The following is a 21265-nucleotide window of genomic DNA, read 5'->3' on the forward strand; positions in this document are numbered from 1 at the left end:
CCATTTAGAAGCAAACAGGGCCCCGAAACTGCGATACTTTAAGACAAATATTTTTTTTGTATGGAAGCTAGCGAACTCTTGTAGCGAATGCCCCTAAACTTATATGTTAAACACAGAAAATAAAAATAAAAATAATTCATATAAGTCTTTATTTGTTACAGAGAAATTGATTAAATTTTATCAATTTGTGATTTCTGAAAATTTACCAATTCCTTCATTAAAAATAAAATATAGGATAGATAATAATTAATTATGTTACTGCCATTTAAAGGAGTAATGAGAAATTATTCGAAGCGAAGCCATCTAGTGGCCGACGCCCGTAAACATTTTTGTTGAGTGCTTGAGTTGCTTATCTATAACTAATTGAAGTGTATTATCTATGTAAAGGATGACACAGCTAAAAGGAACTAAGTATTTCTGTTACCTTGGACAGGTCGAGCGAATTCTAGTCCCACCTAGTTATGCCTGGTTACAAGAGTTCACAAATATCGGTACGTGAAATCTTTTTTTTTTTTTTGCATTGCTTAGATGGGTGGACGAGCTCACCGCAGCCCACCTGATGTTAAGTGGTTACTGGAGCCCATAGACATCCACAACGTAAATGCGCCACTCACCTTGAGATACAAGTTCTAAGGTCTCAAGTATAGTAACGACGGCTGCCCCACCCTTCAAACCGAAACGCATTACTGCTTCACGGCAGAAATAGGCAGGGTGGTAGTACCCACCCGCGCGGACTCACAAGAGGTCCTACCACCAGTAATTACGCAAATTATAATTTTGCGGGTTTCATTTTTATTACACGATGTTATTCCTTCACCGTGGAAGTCAATCGTGAACATTTGTTGAGTATGTATTTCATTTGAAAAATTGGTACCCGCCTGCGGGATTCGAACACCGGTGCATCGCTTCAACACGAATGCACCGGACGTCTTATCCGTTAGGCCATGACGACTACTAACGACAAACTGACTATAAATATTATATTTACAAATGGTAATATCATATTTTTAAGTGGAGTGTCCCTGCGTATAAAATATTAATGAATTAAACCGATCATCGGCGATGTCATCAAGTAAATTGATTTTTTTTATTGAAGTCTAAGCTTTGAGGAGCAACGAACCATAAAGCATTACAACCTACGTAGCGTTTGCCGTTCTTTGTGTTCGATTGGAGAAAATCTCATAAGGCGTTCCTTTCAACACTGAAACTCTAATTCCGATTTACTGGGTTCTTATTCTAGTTTTGTAAAATATAGAAATTTAATGGATGCTTACAACAACTTATAAGTGAGTAGCTTCGAAAATACGATAAAGAAAATATTGAATTGTAAATATCGCCCCAGTAATTTAGGATTAAAAGAAAATCATTATGGCGTCTTAAAATAAAGGATAAATGAAATTAATTGCATTTTGTCAGCTCAAAGACAATGCTAGGAAATAGTACATAAGGTTAAAGTTGAAGTTTAGAAACAATCTTTAGTAGTAGGCATTGGTTTCGCAAGTGGTTACGAGAGCTCATTGATATCCCAACAAGAATAGTGCCCCAAGCATAAGTGTAAATTAAGATCTTAAGAACAAATTTTTAACTTATAAAGATTTTATTTTATAACACAAATAACATTCCTTCTTCTTGAAAGGAGTTCGCGAACACTGTACTGTACACATAAAAATATTAACAATAATAAAAAAGTGGAAACGTCATTTGCGTCAGAATCAACAGAAGATTCAGAAAAAAAAGAAATATTTCGAGCGTCTTACTTCTGATTGTTCCAAAAAACTACTTTTGATTGTTTAAATTTTTTACTGTTTATTTGAACGCAGCATTCGGCTGACTTTCATGGAACACGAGTACATGAAACATGATTAGTTCATTTGAGAAGCAGGAAGCTTACCGTCGAACGAAGGAAATGGCCGCGGGAACGGGATAACTTCCTCTTCCGGAGCGCTCTCACCTGTCACATCCACTCTGTGAATTATGAAAATGCATATTATATTTATTAGATAGCGTACGCTTATAATATTATTTGAACAATTTCCTTATGAATACAGCATAGCAATATTGTGTAATATTGAAGTTGGCTTCAGATATTTTATTGTTGTAGCCTAAATAGAAGTATTATTTCTTAAGGGTATTACTGAGAAATTAGTAAGGAGTAGTGAGATTATCACTGAGGACTACATATATAGATTCCCACCACTCCAGACTGTCTATATTTTAGTTTCTATATTTGTCTAGATCCGAATCTAGCATAAAAATACTTTTCTTGAACTGATTTTCCTGAGAGCAGAGAATGTGCTTAAAACTATGTTACTTTGACCTTAAATCATACAATAAAACATTTGCATTATGTCATATAAGTCCTATCTGCATTGTAAATATGTACAAATAATAAATTATTTAATATCAACCGTATCAAACTCAGGGTTAAATTAATTGTCTTTGAAATGGTAGTCGATTATTTAGCCTAAATACAACTTTTTTTGTAGTAATATTATAGAAGCCTATAAAATGCAAAACGAGAATTTTTATTGCCATTATAGGCAGATGCATAATTAAAAGCAAGACCAAGCTGCTAGTTGTAGACCGCTTCTCATCCACCCAGCGTAAGGACCTTCTGGCAGAATACGAGGCCGTAGACCAGTTTGCCTACCTTGGTTCTGTGATCACGGATAAAGGGAGTTGTGAGTCTGAAATACGCCAACGTATTGGAATGGCTAAAACAGCTATGACGCAGTTGAGCAAAGTTTGGAAAGATCGTAATATTTCGAATAGGACCAAAATACATCTTGTGCACTCACTGGTCTTTCCAATCGCTCTCTATGGAGCAGAAACATGGACCATAAAAGCAGCTGACCGAAACAGAGTTGATGCTTTTGAAATGTGGTGTTGGCGCCGCCTATTAAGGATTCCAAGGGCAGCCCGCCGCACGAACATCTCGGTCCTACAACAGCTTAAAATGGAGAACGCTCAACGCCTGTCTACCACCTGTCTGCAACGCATAATGCGCTACTTTGGCCACGTTGCCCGCAGAGGTGTAGACAACTTGGAATGTCTGATGGTCGCTGGAAAAATAGAAGGAAAGCGTCCTAGAGGCCGGAGCCCCAAACGTTGATCCGACCAGATCTCCGAGCAAGCCAGCGGACCACTTAGCGCTGCACTACACCAGGCAACTGACCGGAACCGATGGAGACTCGCAGTCGACAAGCTGAAACGGAGTCACGATCCTCAGCAATGAGGGAGCGATGGAGAAGAAGGCAGATGAGCATACGATCCATTTGATGTTGATTGGTTACCGTCACCGTACCGCATCACTAAGCCGCTACTACCGGTGCTTCCCCCCCACCTAATCGTGTGTAGCCTAAGGGGCTATTCCAACCTCACGCGGACCGGTAGATGTCAACCTCAGAGAATTGCTAACACTAGCCCTAGCAAGAACAGTGGTTCGCTAAATCGGAATCGCGACCCACTATGAAGTTCTGGCGAGAAACTCAGTGGGTTTTCCGCTACATAATCTCGACAAACCGTGTTTGAAGAAAAACGTCATAGCGCTTTAGAAACAAGGAGACGGAAAGTTCCTTTCAAAGCTGTTAACAATAAAAAGCAAGATCTGTAGTCCTGGCACACTAATAACGTCATGGAGTCGATTTTCGCTTCATTTTTTTTTCATAATACCGAGTAAGCTTCTCAGTTACATCACAAAAAAAGTAATAAAGCATACGAGGGTTTCATTCGGAATACTTCATCCAAATAAATAAATTGACTTTGATATAAAACACGACATTCTTTTCGTCTCTACTGTTTCTTAAAAAAAGTTCCGCATTCCAGTCAATGCGGAAGCAAATTTAGAATTGTAGCGTCCTTTATATAATGTTACAATATTGTTTCGTATTTGAGAATTTGCGCAAAAGGGGGATCCAAAAAATAAATTATACGTATATCAAAATAGGTAAATTTCATGAGACTTGATAATGGCTGATTACTTAACTGATTACGGTTTATATTTAAGTGACCCATGTTCACCTAATGATCGAAATTCCATTATTAACACGTTAACGTTAAGTACCACTGTACATATATACTACATTTTCTCTTTAGTTCCGCTATTAAAATTTAAAAAAAGAAAACTACATTTAGTAAAAAAACATCACTAAAGTTCGTTATCCGCTACTAAAGAAAAACATAAGAAAATATCTGTTCAAACAGGAGTAAATATTACATAACGGTTCTGTATTTACTCATTTAGATATATAAAACTAAACACGACTAAAAATAGCTCGTGACATATTGCCATGCTGTTTTAGTACATTCTTAAAGAACATAGTCTCGCGAGTCTCAGAGGAAGATAGAGTGAGAATACTAAAATTCGAACTAAGCCGTACGTACTTCTTTAACATTCAACACTCAAGGGCTGTATGCTAATTTCTCATGCATTATTTGGGTTAGTGATCAGGGTGATCTAAATAAAATGACAGCTAACTTTGTAAAACAAGGGCACATATGAATCAGAGCCTGATTAAGAAATAGATATTATCATTATCATGCCGGGAAACAAAATGAAAATATTAATTTCAGTTTTGATTTTTCATTGTATATTTATTTAACTGGTTTCGATGAAAAAATAGGCTAACGGCGCAATACGTATATCGGAACAGGTACCACATAATAAATGCCGTGGCACACGTCTTGACACGTGATACATCAATCGTTTTTGTTTTACCATAACTTACTTTGAAATTATTATGAATTCGTCAAAAACGCTCAGGCCTAAATTTTCAGCTTTAAAAATATGTTCACATAGTATGCTGTGCACGGTCTTTGTACCTAATACAAGTAAGAGGCAGCTTGATAAGATTTTAAAAATGCATGAAAGTGGAGTTGTCTACAGTTTTCTACTCGCTACTTTTAATGTCACAGCCGCACGGGGCTTGTCTGAAAAATGAAATTTATATATATATTTTTTTAAATGTAAGACCAGACTATAGATATAATAATTATGTTATATTAAATAGATAAAGCTATGATTGCATATGACCAAGGTCATATAACCGTACTTTTTGATAAATAGTCGGAACCATTAACACCCTATAACCATGCAACTAGCAACTTTGAACCGGTGTGAGAAAACCTACACCTAACATACCTACATCAAAAATACAAAATGGTTTTCCAAACCGACCTAGTAAATTATGTTGAAACTAAATTAACAGCTACAGGATATTTGATTGAAATAAACAGAAGAGCTATCCACAGGAAGATAATAAGTTTTAGTAAATTTACAAAGGTTCATAACTTTAGGGCGATGTTCGTTGCGGTCATAACCACGGACCTGTATTCCTGAATATTCGATATGAGGCTTTCATCATTCACTGTTTTACTTTCGACCCCCGTCATCGTTGCAACATAAGATATGTATGTACATATATACATATACTATGTTAGATATCTAATTATTAAGATATTAATGTAACTTTTTTTTTCTATCTTCTATTTCTTTATTTATTTTTTTGCATCTCCAATGTTGTCTACTTGACAAAATCAAAGTCAAAGTTATATTATTTGTTTTTGTTTCACAGTACGTTTTAAATGTATTTAATTAATGAATACAACAACAATAAAAACAATATATTCTAGAGAATGGCAGCAATGATTTAATTTATCCACTGATGCCGACTTCAAAGACAATTACGTCAGTGTCAGTTTTTTCTAACGTGCCAAGTTTAATTAAGTTTACTTTTTCCTTAATCAAAGACAATGAAACCAAGCTTTTTCATCATAAAAGAAAAACATTTGATAATTGTTAAATTTTCTAATTAAAGGACTGGCTAGCTGAATTCCATTGATGTTCCAATCTGTAAAATACAAGTGTGAATTTAAATACAAGTAAATGTATTAATCAATTTGATTTTTAAATGTACATAATATATTCCACATTTACGAAATGTGAATTTTAGTGGAACAACAAATAATTGTACTTTTGTGGTAAAGTATTAATATGTAATGCCTTACATTTCTTTGAAGGCAGGCTTGTATTCCTGAGTGCCACTAATGTGTGCGAGGAGGACACAGAGCATACACTATAGCGTCGATGACTCTGCCGGTCGGGCCTCCCGAGAGTGTGTTGCAAGTTGCAGTGTTGACCGCGGTAGCCTCCCTACCTTGCCCGAATTCAGACTTAGACGTCATGCCTCAGGGTGAGTGGTACCGTTCGCATTGTGGTATCCATGGGCTCCCGTTAACACATAACACTACACCACACGTTAAGTTCGTTCACTCGTTCTATATAATAAATAATAACAGAAAGTGGAGAATTAAGACTTAGTTAATTCAGACCTGTCTGGTTGGAAAACTTCAAACGAATTTCGTTGATAATTAGTAGACAATACTCTGCGGGTTTCAGCCGCCTTCGAGCTCTTTAAAGTATAATCGCAATCGAATATTGTGTAGGATAAAATCCAAGCGATTGTTCAAATACAAAGTGATTTTTTTATATCATTTATACGATGAGTAAAAATTTAGTTAAAAGGTAAAGATTAGGTACTCCTTTTATTTCCCGTATGAAACTTTTTTTCTTGTATGATTATTGAAGTCAGGCTATCATAGGCTCTCTTCAAGCTTATTAAGGCTATTTTCAGGGGAGACACATCTGTCTGATAGCATAAAAGCATATTTTTTAATACGCCTTTATTAGCTTCATACGTATGTTACTATGTAACGGAATCTTTGAACATGATTTTGACACGTTTCTAAACGTCGGAGTAACTCGAAATTTGGCATACTTATCAAAGACCAATGACAATTCAATATTTTAAGCAGTTAGACCCGTTATTTACTTTCGGCAGTCAAAACAAAAAAAATATTTGAGCGCCTTCATTTTTTCACTTAGCAAATTGGATACATTAATGAATAATTTATGATACATAATGCTACTTAAACAAAAAAATTAAAGATAAATCATAATTAAAATAAAAAAACTAAAAGACACGATTTTAAAGAAAATCCAACTGAAAAATAGAAAATAAATTTATTGTAAAAGAAGAGTGGGGTGCTTTATAAGATATTATCAAAATTATAATCCTTCTACTCATATCTGTCATTAATAACATATTTATTGTTATTATGTATAACATATTTATAGCTATCACCTGACACCATGCAACTCACGCTTTTCTTTAAATTTATTAAGCTATTGCATAGATTTTATCGCGGGCCTTGGCCATTAAAAATAAACTAGCTAAACCGTTGATTCTGGGCGAATGAGAGTTAGAACTAGCATCCAAAGGCGTGTCTCTATCCCATGTAGCGCCCTCTAGTGAGTGCGCGGTCAAAATGGAATACTCACAATGTAGCAGATTCATTGAAAGTTAGCCCACTGAGTTTCTCGCTGGATCTTATTTATTGTTGTTTTAATATTAAATTATTACTGTCGATTTACAATTGCATAAGTTGATAAAAATGCTATGCAATAGCTTTACCGCGGCAGTCTCCGAGTGCCACACGTCTTTTTTTTTATTATTTTTCTAAATTTTGTAACGTTATTGGAGATTCCCTAATTAAAAAAAAAAAAGAATATAGCCTATGTCACTCGGAGATAGTGTAGCTTGCAAACAGTGAAAGAATTTTTCAAATCTGTTAAATATTTTCGGAGCCTATTCAATACAAACAAACAAACAAATCTTTCCTCTTTATAATATTAGTATATATAGACTAGGATAGATAAATACTTTTGCGATTTAAGATTGCATTGTTTATTGTCATTATATTATTTCATACATTAAAAATTGGTATTATTAGTTACTACAAACCGATATGTATGAAAATATGTATAGCACAATTATGTAAATAGTTAGTACATTATACATATAAAGAAAGTTCGGTTAATATCTATGATAGATTAGAGTGATATTGTACAGATGAGATTTTGTTAAGAATAAAGCATCCTTACAGCTTTTTTACTTGTCGTTTCCAAAGTTACATGATGTCTTATTATGCAGTCCTCGATACGAGGACTGCATAATAAGACATCACTTATTACGCAGTAAGATTAACCAAAACCATTAAACGATATGAGATAGCAAGCAGGTCGTAATTAATTCAGGAGTAGCGTAAATTATGCTGGTCTACAAGTTACCGTTTACTGCTCTGATCCGAAGTGTGGTGAAAAAGATTCAACTCTGGGTTAAGCACGTGAACTCCGTTTTATTAAGTCCTTGATATTCTTAACGGACTCTGCTAATACGAGACAGGTATGTTACATATTCATCTCTTATAACGTGTTTACATATATTATTAAGCACTCGTTTGATTTTGAAGAAGACTACTAGTAATTACTAAAATATTCCTGAGAAGAATTGAGCGAACAAATGCTAAGTGCTTCTATTGTTTTTGGAAGATTACTATCAACAAATTTAATTTTTTTAAATATTAAATGATAATATTTTTCAATGCACAATAGGAGATAAATAATAACAGTAAACAAGCAGTAATATTTATAACTGCAATAGCCTAATTTAAGAGATTATTATTGAGATCCACAATACTTAGTGAATTGAAAAGCTAAGTCTTCCAGTTTACGTATTTTTTGTTGAATGTTACGTGATAAATGTGTTTGTAACCAAATTTGAATCCAACAGAATATGTCAAAAACAAATTTCCGGCTTTTTCTTGTAAGTTGACGATTCATTGTTGAGTATCTCAAAGGGTAAGGCTAATGTAGGTGTAGACATTATCAAAAGGAGGAAAGAAACGGGCCACCGCTGGGGGTCTCTCTTTGAACTTTGAAAGAAGATTACACACAGATAAACGTTGGATTTTAGGAAGTCTGCTGTAAGCGTGTTGAGCCTTTAATGCGACTTGCGATAGACGTACATTTGGTAATCTGGTGATTATCATATGATTGATTTAAATATGAGTTTATGGGTGAAGCTCTTAAAGTTTTTAACAGGAATATCCGAATTTCCTGAATTTCAGGAATAGCAGGAAAGTATTTTTAGTTGTACGTACTTTTTTAACTTAGACGGTGATATTATTACACGTCCCACCTAATTATGAATGGCCGCCATTTTTCATGGCCATCCAATACCAATTATTGAAGTAATCGTCATTCTGTTTTAGAATATATTTTAGAACAGAGAGACAAAAAATATCAAGGTGTCAATTTATTATTACATGCATTACCTGATCCGGCCTGTTGGTAAAAAATCGTGATCTGAAATACGTGGTTTTTGCTCCTGGAGATTTTAATATCTTAAGCAATGCAAGCTTTGATCAACGTACTTTATCTAAAACTTATTTTTTTAAGTCAACTACGCACGACTTTCAAGACTTTTAAAACTTAATTCCGTTTGGAATATCTAAATGTTCCAGACACACGTGGAGCTTAGTGCGAATTTTAATGAAACACGTTTTCGGAATAGCGTGCCGCGCCGGGAGGAAGTTGTCCTGGGAAGTAGTTTAGGCTTGCGGAAGCAATGGCGCCGCTAAGATGACGCGGTTTCCTCTCGCAATCTCTTGTTTGCGTTTTACTATTTGCTATGTTGTGTTTAATAATAAGCTTAAATGAACATTGGCTGAACTGTAGAATAGTAATTGCCACATATTTCAACTACGCTACAGAACTTACCTTTGGTATTTGTGGAGCTCGAAAGCTACTTAGATATAAGGTTAAATAGACAGTTATCCCTTTTTAGTGGCGCCGATGGGCGTGGTATAAAGTAGTTGATCTATAGACATCACAGCGTTAAAGCTGCTACCCACCTTGAGATATTAAGTCTCAATTATTTTGTCAACAGCCCGGAATGAATGATAGAAATTTGTTGCTTTATATTTTGAGAGGAATGACGCTTGTACGGAAATGAAAAAGCTAAATAAGAATACACACTGTTGCGGAATGTATGTGATCTGATTTGGGTGCATAAGTCGGAGTGCATGTCAGGCTTGTGCCGCGATCTCCGCGCTTTTCCCATTTCAACGTTTCTGCATTCCATTGTGAGCCACTGCGTTCGCTCCGAGTACTGTCGGATTCTCGAATATGTGATCTACGTCTGAAATGCAAATGGAATATTCCATAAACAAAAAAAAAACAGTTCCGAACTGCACAGAGACTGAAGTTTAATTTAAAAATACTTGAATTTCGATTCCGGTTTTTAAATCGCAAACATTCATAATTCATCACCGTATTCTTAATTCAAACATTAATGCGTCGAAAATTCAATTTGCTTACTGAAAAGAATTACTGGGGAATATATACAAAGTGCTTCTAATTTTAATCTGAATTTCGAGTTAATTGAGAAACAATCATATTGTAAAAGTGATTGAAATTCGGTGTAAAGTAACATTGTTGTAATATGGTTAATGTAGGACATTTTTTTCATAAGAAATAAGATGAAAATAATGGCTTGTGAAAGCGCTTATTTGGTATAAATTTGTGTAAATGTTTTACAGACTGAGAGATGAGAGATTAAGAAATGATTTAACTTTATTCATATTTATTTTTTGGTCAAAGTTCAAGACACAGATGCTTCGAGTTTGGCTTCGACGATCCTCGGACTTAACGGGGTGTATTAGTGAAAACCTGAAATTATTATACTTGATATTACCTATTTATCCGTTTGAATCGAAATTCTAATTAAGGAATCCAAATCTAGACCAAAGTTAAAATTTAAAAGACAAAATACTCATGACTAATATACTTAATAATCTATAATTTTATTGATGTTAACGGCGTGCATAATACCTTTTGGTTAACATAATATGATCGAATACCGGTACAAATTACACATTTTGTACCTCGTACATGTCCCGATTTTATATTTACGTACAATGTTATCAAACAAGCTTAATATTTTTTAGATTTATAAACTATTTTCGTTTTATTTTACAAAGATTTTAATACGGTTATAACTAAATTATCTGAGTCGAGACCCGCTAGAACAGGCGTTAGAAGCCAGCTTTTAAAACTTCTCCGAGAGTTTTGGCCTAACAGGCTACACCTGTCAAAATATGAACTCAAGCATAATGAAAAGTGGACTTTGTCCCAATTCAACCAAATCTAGTACGGATTATACTAAGCCAGTTTTAGCATAATTATCGTATCTAACGAATTTAATATTAGAAATCACTTCAGTAGGTATGTGAGTTCTTGAACTTCTCAATCGCGTAAAAGTTAACTCAAATTTGTATTGTATTTTTAATTTGTAGCAGTGTTCAGAAAAATACTTGACCTTATTGGAGGTAAATGGTAAAACGCATGCGTTTAGATGTGAATATACAATTTGTTGACTATATAATTTTTTTAAATGCATAATATGGATACAAGTTCGTGGCAACTAATGTTTAGCTCTTCCTGTCCGAAATTTCGAGAAATCACGTTGCAGTCTTCTTTTTATTGGATAGCTTATGTTTACTCTTCAAACTAAAACATACCATGACATCACGGCATATAGATTAAATTAGAATCGAATTATCTATTCGTATGTGCTCACATTACGCCTGTTCTATCATCAGTAGTAAGTAATTCATGTTTATAAAATTAACCGGATCGTTTACAGGTTTCCTTTATAATTTTTAATCTATAGGCAAAGATGAAAAAAAATTAGGTTTAAAAAAAAAGGAATAACCGGTTCAGTACCATTTTATCTGTTATTTGTTAATTGATTTTTTTTTTGTTAAGTAACTAGCCAATACCACACGAATCCGTTAAACAACAACGGTTGGCCAAAAATGAATATCAGCTCTCCATTTTTAAGCAGTGCTAAACGTCAATACACGATAAAGTAAAATACGATAACGTTATCGGATCTTAAGCCCGCAAAATTCAGTTAGCCTAATCTCTTGTATTAAATTGGAATTGATAAGTATGTTTTTGAGCAACGTCTAGACGCGCTCTTTACGTCTGAATTTTCAGAGGTCATGCAACATAAAAACATTAAAGTATATTTTATATGAAAATTTTGATTTTTAATAGGCGTAATTTTTTGATTTATGATTTCACACAAAGATTTGTGTAAATAATATACACATAATAAGATATATAAGTATTTTTGTCACCAATGAGCTGACGAAAAATAATAAGCATAGTGTTATTCATGTATTTCTACAACAAAAGTATATTTTGAAACTGTACTGAAACGTTTTTCAATTTAAGGACATCTTCCGTACACTGGGCTGTCCAATTATCTATTATTATATTAATACGTGAAGCAAAAACTTTTTACCCTTACTTTTTATGAAAATTGCGCGGTCGGAGGAGTATGTTTCCCACACTTATAGAGAATATAGAGAAGGAGTGCAGTGTTAATTTTTTTAAATTATGTATAAAAAAGACACAAAATCAATTAACATATAAATAAAAACACACAACACACACACACATATACCTATATATATATACTCTCTATTATATACTCTTTGTTTATTGTCAAACTATTGTTAATGTTTAAAGTTTATGGTCAAATTGAAAATAGATTAATATTGTTTGTATTGAATATTATTTGTCTATAGTGTAGTCTTAGCGAAATCTCTGATTATATGTAGAAGTATAATATTCTTTGACAATAGAACCATAATAATGTTCAAACTTATAGTTTTGATTAATTATAGTCGATTTTTGACTACTAGGGGCACTACTAGTAATTATAATTAAGCTAATGATTATCATTCTTTTTGAAGTCATGTACATAGGTGCCATTTTTTACACGATAAAGCCAAATATGATAGCGTTATCGATCTTAAGTCACAAAAACTCGGAAAGGGTAATCCTTTGTATTAAATTGTATGTTATAAGTATGTTTTTCAGTCATGCTCTGAGCCTATAGACACTTTTGCATTTTTTGGAGGTCACGCAAAATAAAAAACGTGGATTAATTTTGATTTCACTAAAACTTTTATCTTAAGTCTGCGATATAATTAACGTAAAATTTTAATATTTTAAATTCCTACCGTTTGCTTTTATCAAAAAACAAATTCAAATTCCATGGATTGAACTTTGTAAGGTTTATATTGAGTCAGTCATCCAATCAAATTATAGGTATCTCAGTGCTCCAGTAACCGCTTAACATTAGGAGCATCAATTAGACTATTTTAGCGTTTACTGAAATTGAAATAAATTTCGCAATAATAAAATTGATAAATAATTTAAAAAAAACTGTTTCTTAATCAATACGTAATATTTATGTTCATTCATTCTCATTACACAAGATTGTTCTAATATATAAACAGCATTATGAACATCGTGGTGAAATATGTACTTGTATTTGTGCGATTAATTTCAGTCTCGTCACTATAGCTTTATCTATAAGGTTCAATATTCATAAAAGGAATTCTAAGCTGGAAGTATTAACAATAATCAATTGAATATTCAACTAAACGCTGTTAATACCTCCAACTGAATGAAGTAATTACTTGTAATGTAGTAAAGATGCCAGTGATACTATTTTCTAGTATAATATTTCTTTAAATAATTAATTTAAATATTTTAGTAATATTGTCTAGAAAATATATACCTCTTACATCCGAATCTGCGAAAATCTGTGAAATCTTTGCGAAATCTATCTGCGAAATCTAATCTCTCTGCGAAAATAATCATGCAGAAGTATTCACGGTATGTGATCATAAGTGACGTTAGCAGTGAGTGAGAAAAAACGTGGTTCGATTTGATAACCTCTTCTGGAAGTCGATTGATAAAATCGTGTATGTTATGTATGCACGTGTCATGTCATTTAGTCTTGCTATCACGTTTCGATAGAATGCATACTGATGTCATGACATATGGACGTGTAACTATATCTCCATTGAGATTTATAAACAGGAAGAAAAAGATTTGGATAAATTCAAAAGATTAGTGGAAACGATATTGAAAAACTTTATCGATACCAGGCCAGTTTAAGCTGCTTGAGTGTAGTGTTTGAATTCGGAACGTCAAAAGTGTCAAATAGCTACATCCGCCATGACACTTTCCCCTTTTCAGTTCCAGCCGCCAAGGGCGACACATCGATTTCATATTTCATATATTTACATATCTTTAATTTGTCACATTAGGACTAATAAATATATCAAAACTAATAAATACAGTCCACTCTCATTTACCACAACGCAACAGTAGTATGCCAGAAGATACCATATAATTGAACTACGTGGTAGATGACCTATCTTAAAACAAAACCATCGTTCATTTTAATGCTTTTACAACAATGTCAATATGTTTAAGATCAGTCAATTGTGAACTCTCGGGAAAGGTGAATTGGTTAGGTACTTGATTTCAAATTTCCAGATACTAAAAAAAAGCTCATAACGGCGATCAAGGGCTTACGAATCGCACTGATATGGACGATCTAGTCAAAATGTCTGGGACTGAATGCGAAAGGCAAGAGACCGAGGGGAATGGAGTGCATGTGAAGAGATCCACACTCAGCATTGGGTAGACGAGGGTGAAGAAGAGTACGAATTCACTGTTCTAGTCCTAGCTATTGTAAACATGGTCAGAAGAAAATATATTGATCGTTAACTATATATTATAAAAGTAACTGGATCTTAAATTTTTTGTTTAGTAAAGATACGTTTTGGAACAGATAAATGTTTGTCGTCATCATAATCAGCCTACAGCATTCAATTACTGGACATAGGCCTCTCCAATTGGACGCCATTGAGCACGATCATTGGCCTTTTTCATCCAGCTCTAGCCTACATACAGTGTCTCTACATCGATTCTGAGGGCTTAATGTACTATGTTTAATGAGATAAATGCTCATCTTACTAATTTTAAGTAAAATGTTTATTACTTTTAACCAAAATGTAAATTTGCTAGGGCAATAAATACATTGCAGAAAAGTGAATGAATATATTTATCATATGCGATCGCACTGCACGATGTTATGGCATTGGCATAAGAGGGTAAGGAGGAGGTTACGTTCGCGATCTATGAATTTGAAAATAATAATTAAAAAAAAATGATTTAAAAATAACTTTCATCAAAATTATAAGCAAGCAAATATAATTCATGGAAAAAAATAGGCTGATGTAAAAAGTCGAAACTGGTAATGATACCAAATGTTCTTCAAGGAAGGAAGGAAATAATATTTCTTTTGTAATAACCTAATATGTACGGTAAATCCCATGAGTGTTCATTGAACTGCGCGTAATTAGTCAAGGCTACAATATTACCAGGATTACACGAAGCTTTTCTGGTCACAATTTTCCTGCTTTCCCGAAACCATTTTGAAAAATACCAGGTTGTTGCCGAAAGGTGTTTTCATAAAAAAATTGCAGAAAGTCTTTGACAAATAACACAATTTGATATGTTTTAAGTTTGAAAATAGAGATATTACCTTGCCTTTAGTTCCATCTACTGTTCAATAGAATTTATAGTAATTGTGGAACAGAAATAAATAAAGATACGTTCCTAAAAATCCGAATTATGGTTTTTTTATCTTATTGAAAATAAAGAGAATTGAGGTAATAAGTTTGCTGAGTCAACTAACCTATATATACAGCTCACTGAGTTTCATATCGTATCTTCTCTGTAAGTTGTAATTCCGATCCGGTGGTAGATTCAGTGAAGCACTGCTGCTCTTGCTAGGGTTAGAGTTAGTTAATTCACCTACCCGTTCGGGCGTAGATGGAATAACCCCTTAAGTTACTATCAAATGGCAGCAAAAAGATTAGAGATAATATGCTAATAATGGTTCGTAGAGTTTATTTCTATTGAACTAGAATGATTTTTTCGTAATTATTTTTGATGACTTATGTTCTTGTTTTTACAGCATGATAATAATAATCAAATCTTTTTTTTTATTCAACCTAAATGAAAGTACATACTTGTTGAACGTCAAAAATAACTCCCGCCAATTCACAAAAACTAGCCTCAGTCCTGATCAGAACTGGCAAGAAACTCAGGGGGCTTGTCTTTTTTTTAAATATTACATATTTTTTTTAAATATTAGATTTTTTTAAATATACGTGAATGCTGACACCCTCCTTGAAAGAGGAGACTGAAGGTTTTCTTACTCTTGAAATCGGAACATCATTGAATCGCGAGAAAGAATGGAAGAATGGCAGTTTATATTCTCGTGAGCTCGCAGCATGCTGTATCAACACAAAATGAAGAGTGGCAGTCGCACTATTCTGGTGTAATAAATTTTCATTGAGTGTTGATGCCCATTCTCCGCTAAATCCCTAAATTGCCTTATACGACGCCCATAGACGAGATGTTTTGTTCACTTATCTGTCGCACATAATTTTAAATCACGAATCTTATGTTTTTCTGGAAACATCAATATTATGCAAAACAGTCATGCATTACTGTTATTAACAGGGTAGCCGTAATTCTACTTTTAAATCATGTTACAATGTGAGTTCCGTTGTTCAAGTTATGTTGTCGTATGGCCAAGTGGGCATCTGCACCGATAAAACTGAACACGTATTATATTACTTTTCATATTAATGTTGATCATGACAATGTATTATATTACTCTGCATGAATAACTTAAAGCTGTTTGAAATGACTGATAATAACCATAGTACTCTGCTAACGCGAATTATCGTTTATTATGACCGCGCACTAAGGAATATCAATATTTTTATTTCGACGCGGTAGCTGTGCGGTCGTGTCCTCGCTCAATCCATGTGAAAACGAATTAATATAAGTGCGAAAAAAAAAAAACGAACAAAAGACTTGATTAGCAGTAGTGCCTTGCTGAGTTTTTGTTATGTGATTTTCTGTGTCATCAAAGTTCAGAGAGTCTGCAAAAATGACGGTTTCGGCGACTAACCCCCAATCGGTCATCGAAGTAATCGAAAATAAAGTACGGTCAGACGTCTCGCAAGCATCAGGATGCAGAGCGATGTACGCGTGGTGCTATGAGTGGAGACAAATCGTATCGGAGTTTATTTCCACGTTGCTGCTTCTCGTGTTTGGGTGCATGGCATGTATACCGCACGCTGGATATTTACCTCAACCACCAATATACGGAGCACTAGGGTTCGGTTTGGTAGTCTCGTTTAATGTCCAAATATTTGGACATATATCTGGAGCGCACATGAATCCGTCCGTCACACTGGCCTCGCTGATATGGGGCGCGATATCGTTTCCGCTGGCTATTGCGTTTATAGTAGCACAATGCGCAGGAGCGATTTTAGGATACGGATTGTTAATAGCTGTTTCGCACATAGACATGGATGGGGTCTGTATGACGTTACCACGTACGGAAATTACATTGTTTCAAGCTTTAATCGTCGAAGCAGTTTTGACTGCGGCTCTTTCATTTTTGAACTGCGCCTGCTGGGATCCCGTCAACAAGAACAAACAGGACTCCGTTCCGGTTAAGTTTGGTTTGGCTATTGCGGGATTATCGATAGCTGGAGGGCCACTAACCGGCGCCAGTATGAATCCCGCGAGGTCCTTGGGCCCGGCATTGTGGACGGGTATTTGGACAGGTCACTGGGTTTACTGGGTTGGACCACTAGTGGGGTCTGCAATCGCCGCTGTATTTTATCTTTTCGTTTGGTTGAAAAAAGAAGACACTCCCTGATTCATTATCGAATTACGACTGTGTCATATTATAATGTGATGACTTTCAGTTTACGTGCTATTTTTAAAGTGTTTTCGGCTTTATAAAGCTCGACAGATGTTTTCACAATGACTAAAATGCTCTGTACGTGTATTTGTTGAGTGAAAATTAGTGTACTGTGCCAAAAACTGTAACTAAAAGTACTTCAGAGTTTATTTGTTTCATTTTACGTTACAGAAATGTTTTCTAAATGAATATTATAAATTATAACTCTAGTCTCTTTAGAAAAAATGCCATTAACATTGCTCTATTATTTTTAATTTGCGAAAAAAAATGTGTACATATCAAAATAGTGAAACCTATAATTAAATGTATATACCCAAATATTGATACTGTATTTCAATTACTATCACTCAATATTTAGCAATCTTTATTCTTTGTTTTAAATTACAAACAGACAGTTACAAATAAAATACAGCAATTGCAAAGGCTTGGTAATAGGTATATTGAATCCCGAAGTAAGAGGCATGTTGTTGCACTTGTTTCTTTACTAACTCTAGTCGGTTATGACGTATACCAAATACGTTACGTATTTATCTATATCTATACTAATATTATAAAGAGGAAAGATTTGTTTGTTTGTTTGTATTGAATAGGCTCCGAAACTACTGAACCGATTTGAAAAATTCTTTCACTGTTTGGAAGCTACACTATTCCCGAGTGACATAGGCCTTTTTTAAAAAAAATTTGGGATCCTTACTAAAACTCCAATAATGTAACCTAAGGTGTAAAAAAGTTACCTAAAATATTCCTTACATCGCGTGCTCTGCGAAATCTATTGATGATAGAATAATATAATGTACGACGACTTTGTAGAACACAATATTATTTACAAAAATGGTCGCGACAGTATATGTCTAACTATTATAGTTATGCCACAATAAGTGTTCTTTTATTTAAAAAAAATTAAACGTCAAATATCGTTGAAATTTTTGTTAAAGACCCGAGCGGAGTCGGAGCGGGCTGCTAGTATTTTAAGAAAGAGGATCCTTCGAAAAATAAAAAAAATTCATTCGCTCCAATGCTCGAGACCCAAAAAAGGACGAAACAACATCGTATGAATCATTACAAAAGCGGTTTTTGCAAAAAAAAAAACATGCAATTTTATGTTTTTTGGATTCCAGTTTGCACACATTATACTTTCATCCAGGGATATTACACAGCCTAGTGTTTCATAAAAGCAAATGGCTATACTTGTGTTTAACAACGTGATATACCTAGGACGGGTTCATTTCCTTTTCACTTTTGTTTCTGATATTTACAATATATCTCTTACTTAATTAAGAACAAAGATAATTAAGAAATTACCGATGGGCTTCTAAGAAACATAAGTCTTTTTCAAGTAAAGGTGCGCGGAAATAAAAAAAATCTTGAAATTTAAAATTGTTATTGCTTTGCAATGGTTTAGCAATTATTAACAAGTATTTTTTATTTCATGCACGTTTTGAAGAAATTTTGCTAATGAATCATCATCCAACACGTACAACGGTATTAATCGTTATGAATTCATTCTGCTTATACTTAATTCACCCGTAATATTATTTTTAAATTTTAAATTACGGTCGGGATAGTCGTTCTACAGTATAAATGAGACTTTGAGGGCTTGAACTTGGGCGGATGATATTCATATTACGATGTCTGAAAATTATATTGTTCCTCTATAAATAGAAGTAAAGTAGTCTGCAACGATTCGTATAATTTTATTCCAACAAATACCGAACGCTGCAGCCGTGTTATATATAGAATTAAGAAGACACTAGAGAAGAACTGGTTTACTGGTGGTAGGAACTCTTGTGAGTCCGCACGGGTAGGTACCACCACCCTGCCTATTTCTGCCGTGAAGCAGTAATGCGTTTCGGTTTGAAGGGTGGGTCAACCGTTGTAACTATACTGAGACCTTAGAACTCTTATCTCAAGGTGGGTGGCGGCATTTACGTTGTAAATGTCTATGGGCTCCGGTAACCACTTAGCACCAGGTGGGCCGTGAGCTCGTCCACCCATTTAAGCAAAAAAACTTCAGAGGTGTCAAGGGACACCCGGATGGAACGAAGTTCCTTTCGATTAATTAGTGAAGGAATTGTAATTTATTTTTTAAGTTATAATAATAAATTACGGCATTATGAAGAAGAAAAAACAATACTATGAACTAAATTACTATTGTTGAAACGCTATCTCGAGAAACTGTACTCATTACGCGGACCAAGCGGATACGAGCAATGTCACGCGCTAAGCGCCTACACGTTGATTGGTCAGAATGACGGATCTAAAAAGTGTCGTGACAACTTTTCGTAAGAATTTTTTCCGTCTAGCCCCCTTTCACAACGCGCGATAAGGAACTTCGTTCCAAAATAAATGAACACGTGGCATTACCTCTACTCTGTTATTATGTTTCGTCTATTCACACAATATTAGTTTCAATTACCTATCCCGTCACTTTGACAAAGGAACCACGGAAGGAATATTTACTATCTACATATCAACCTCTGAAAGCTGTATATAGAATCCAATTTGCCATCAAGCAGAAAAAGATCCCGGCGGTAGAACGCGATACGTCAGAGCGTCCGACCATCAACGCAACACGATTTGTGAAATTGAACGGAAAGGCCCGCACTATTTTGTCGGATAATATATTTAATACCGGCCTTATACGGGTATGCATTACAAACTCGAACCAATTCGAAGCTCGCTTAGAATTGTACTTTAGAAATAAACGAGTGTTTAACTTTGTTACGATAGAAATCTTTATTTTAGATACAATTTATTCTTGCAATTTATTCTGGTTATCAGAATTATACCACGCTTCAAGTCTCGGGAATTTGTTAGTCTTTCAATTAATTATGTGAATAATAAATGTGGTATAAATGGTGTAATACCTCTAGAAGAGCGGCAGCTGATCCGGTGGTGGATTCTGCGAAGCACGGTTCTTGTTAGGGTTCGTATTAGCAACGTCATCAGGTTTGAGCCCCGTGAGCTCACCTACATGTTAGGGCGAAGCTGAAATAGCCTCTCAAGGCTATCAGCATAGGTAGGGAAAAAAAGCGGCAGCATTAATCTACAATAGTTACTAGTAGCCACTTATTATCACGGATGCGCTGAATTAGTTCTAATGGATTACATGAATTACGCTACAATTTTTATCCTACAATTTATCTGTTATCTCTTTAGGTAAGTGTTACTTGAAGTGTTATTTTTACGAGTATATCAAATTTATTTCGGATAAAGTAATCATGTTACATAACAAAACAAGATAAAATATAGACTTCATTCCACTGTGTGCACACCATCTTTATGATGTTTGCGATAAATGATAATTTCGGTAACACCATTATAATTTATAAAAGCTTAAATGTATTACCACTGTGAGTGAATGCGACATTATCAAACGATATCTAGTAAATATGCTTAACACAACGTAAAATTTCATGGACAACCATTCTACCATTATTATTTTATGAACTGTACTGGTATAATTAATATTGTTGTGGTACATTAATATAATTTAAATTGTAATAAATTTGATACAAAAATTTCCCTAATTGTAACATAGTCAGAGTATTTGCACGTTTGGATAACTATAAACTTGAACTAAAGTTATGGTAGTTAAAATTAAAAATTTTTTTTTTTATTGGTTAGATGGGTGGACGAGCTCACAGCCCACCTTGTGTTAAGTGGTTACTGGAGCCCATAGACATCTACAACGTAGA

General features: G+C 34.4%; 1 protein-coding gene and 1 long non-coding RNA gene across 2 annotated transcripts; one reads left to right on the top strand and one right to left on the bottom strand.

The window, feature by feature from the left end:
- Positions 1-5625: 5625 nt before the first annotated feature.
- Positions 5626-13406, bottom strand: LOC134199365 (uncharacterized). The gene is made up of 3 exons (XR_009973823.1): positions 13245-13406; positions 9878-10040; positions 5626-5849 (listed from the first exon to the last, which is right to left on the bottom strand). It is a non-coding gene; the product is annotated as an uncharacterized LOC134199365 (long non-coding RNA).
- A 3158-nt stretch (positions 13407-16564) lies between these two features.
- On the top strand, positions 16565-17880 carry LOC100127126 (aquaporin). The gene is given in 1 exon segment (NM_001112757.1): positions 16565-17880. A coding segment is annotated over 1 exon segment (780 nt). The 5' UTR covers positions 16565-16742; the 3' UTR covers positions 17523-17880.
- The last annotated feature ends 3385 nt before the right edge of the window (positions 17881-21265 follow it).

This window comes from Bombyx mori, chromosome 9, assembly GCF_030269925.1.
Source record: "Bombyx mori chromosome 9, ASM3026992v2".
NCBI lineage: Eukaryota > Metazoa > Arthropoda > Insecta > Lepidoptera > Bombycidae > Bombyx > Bombyx mori.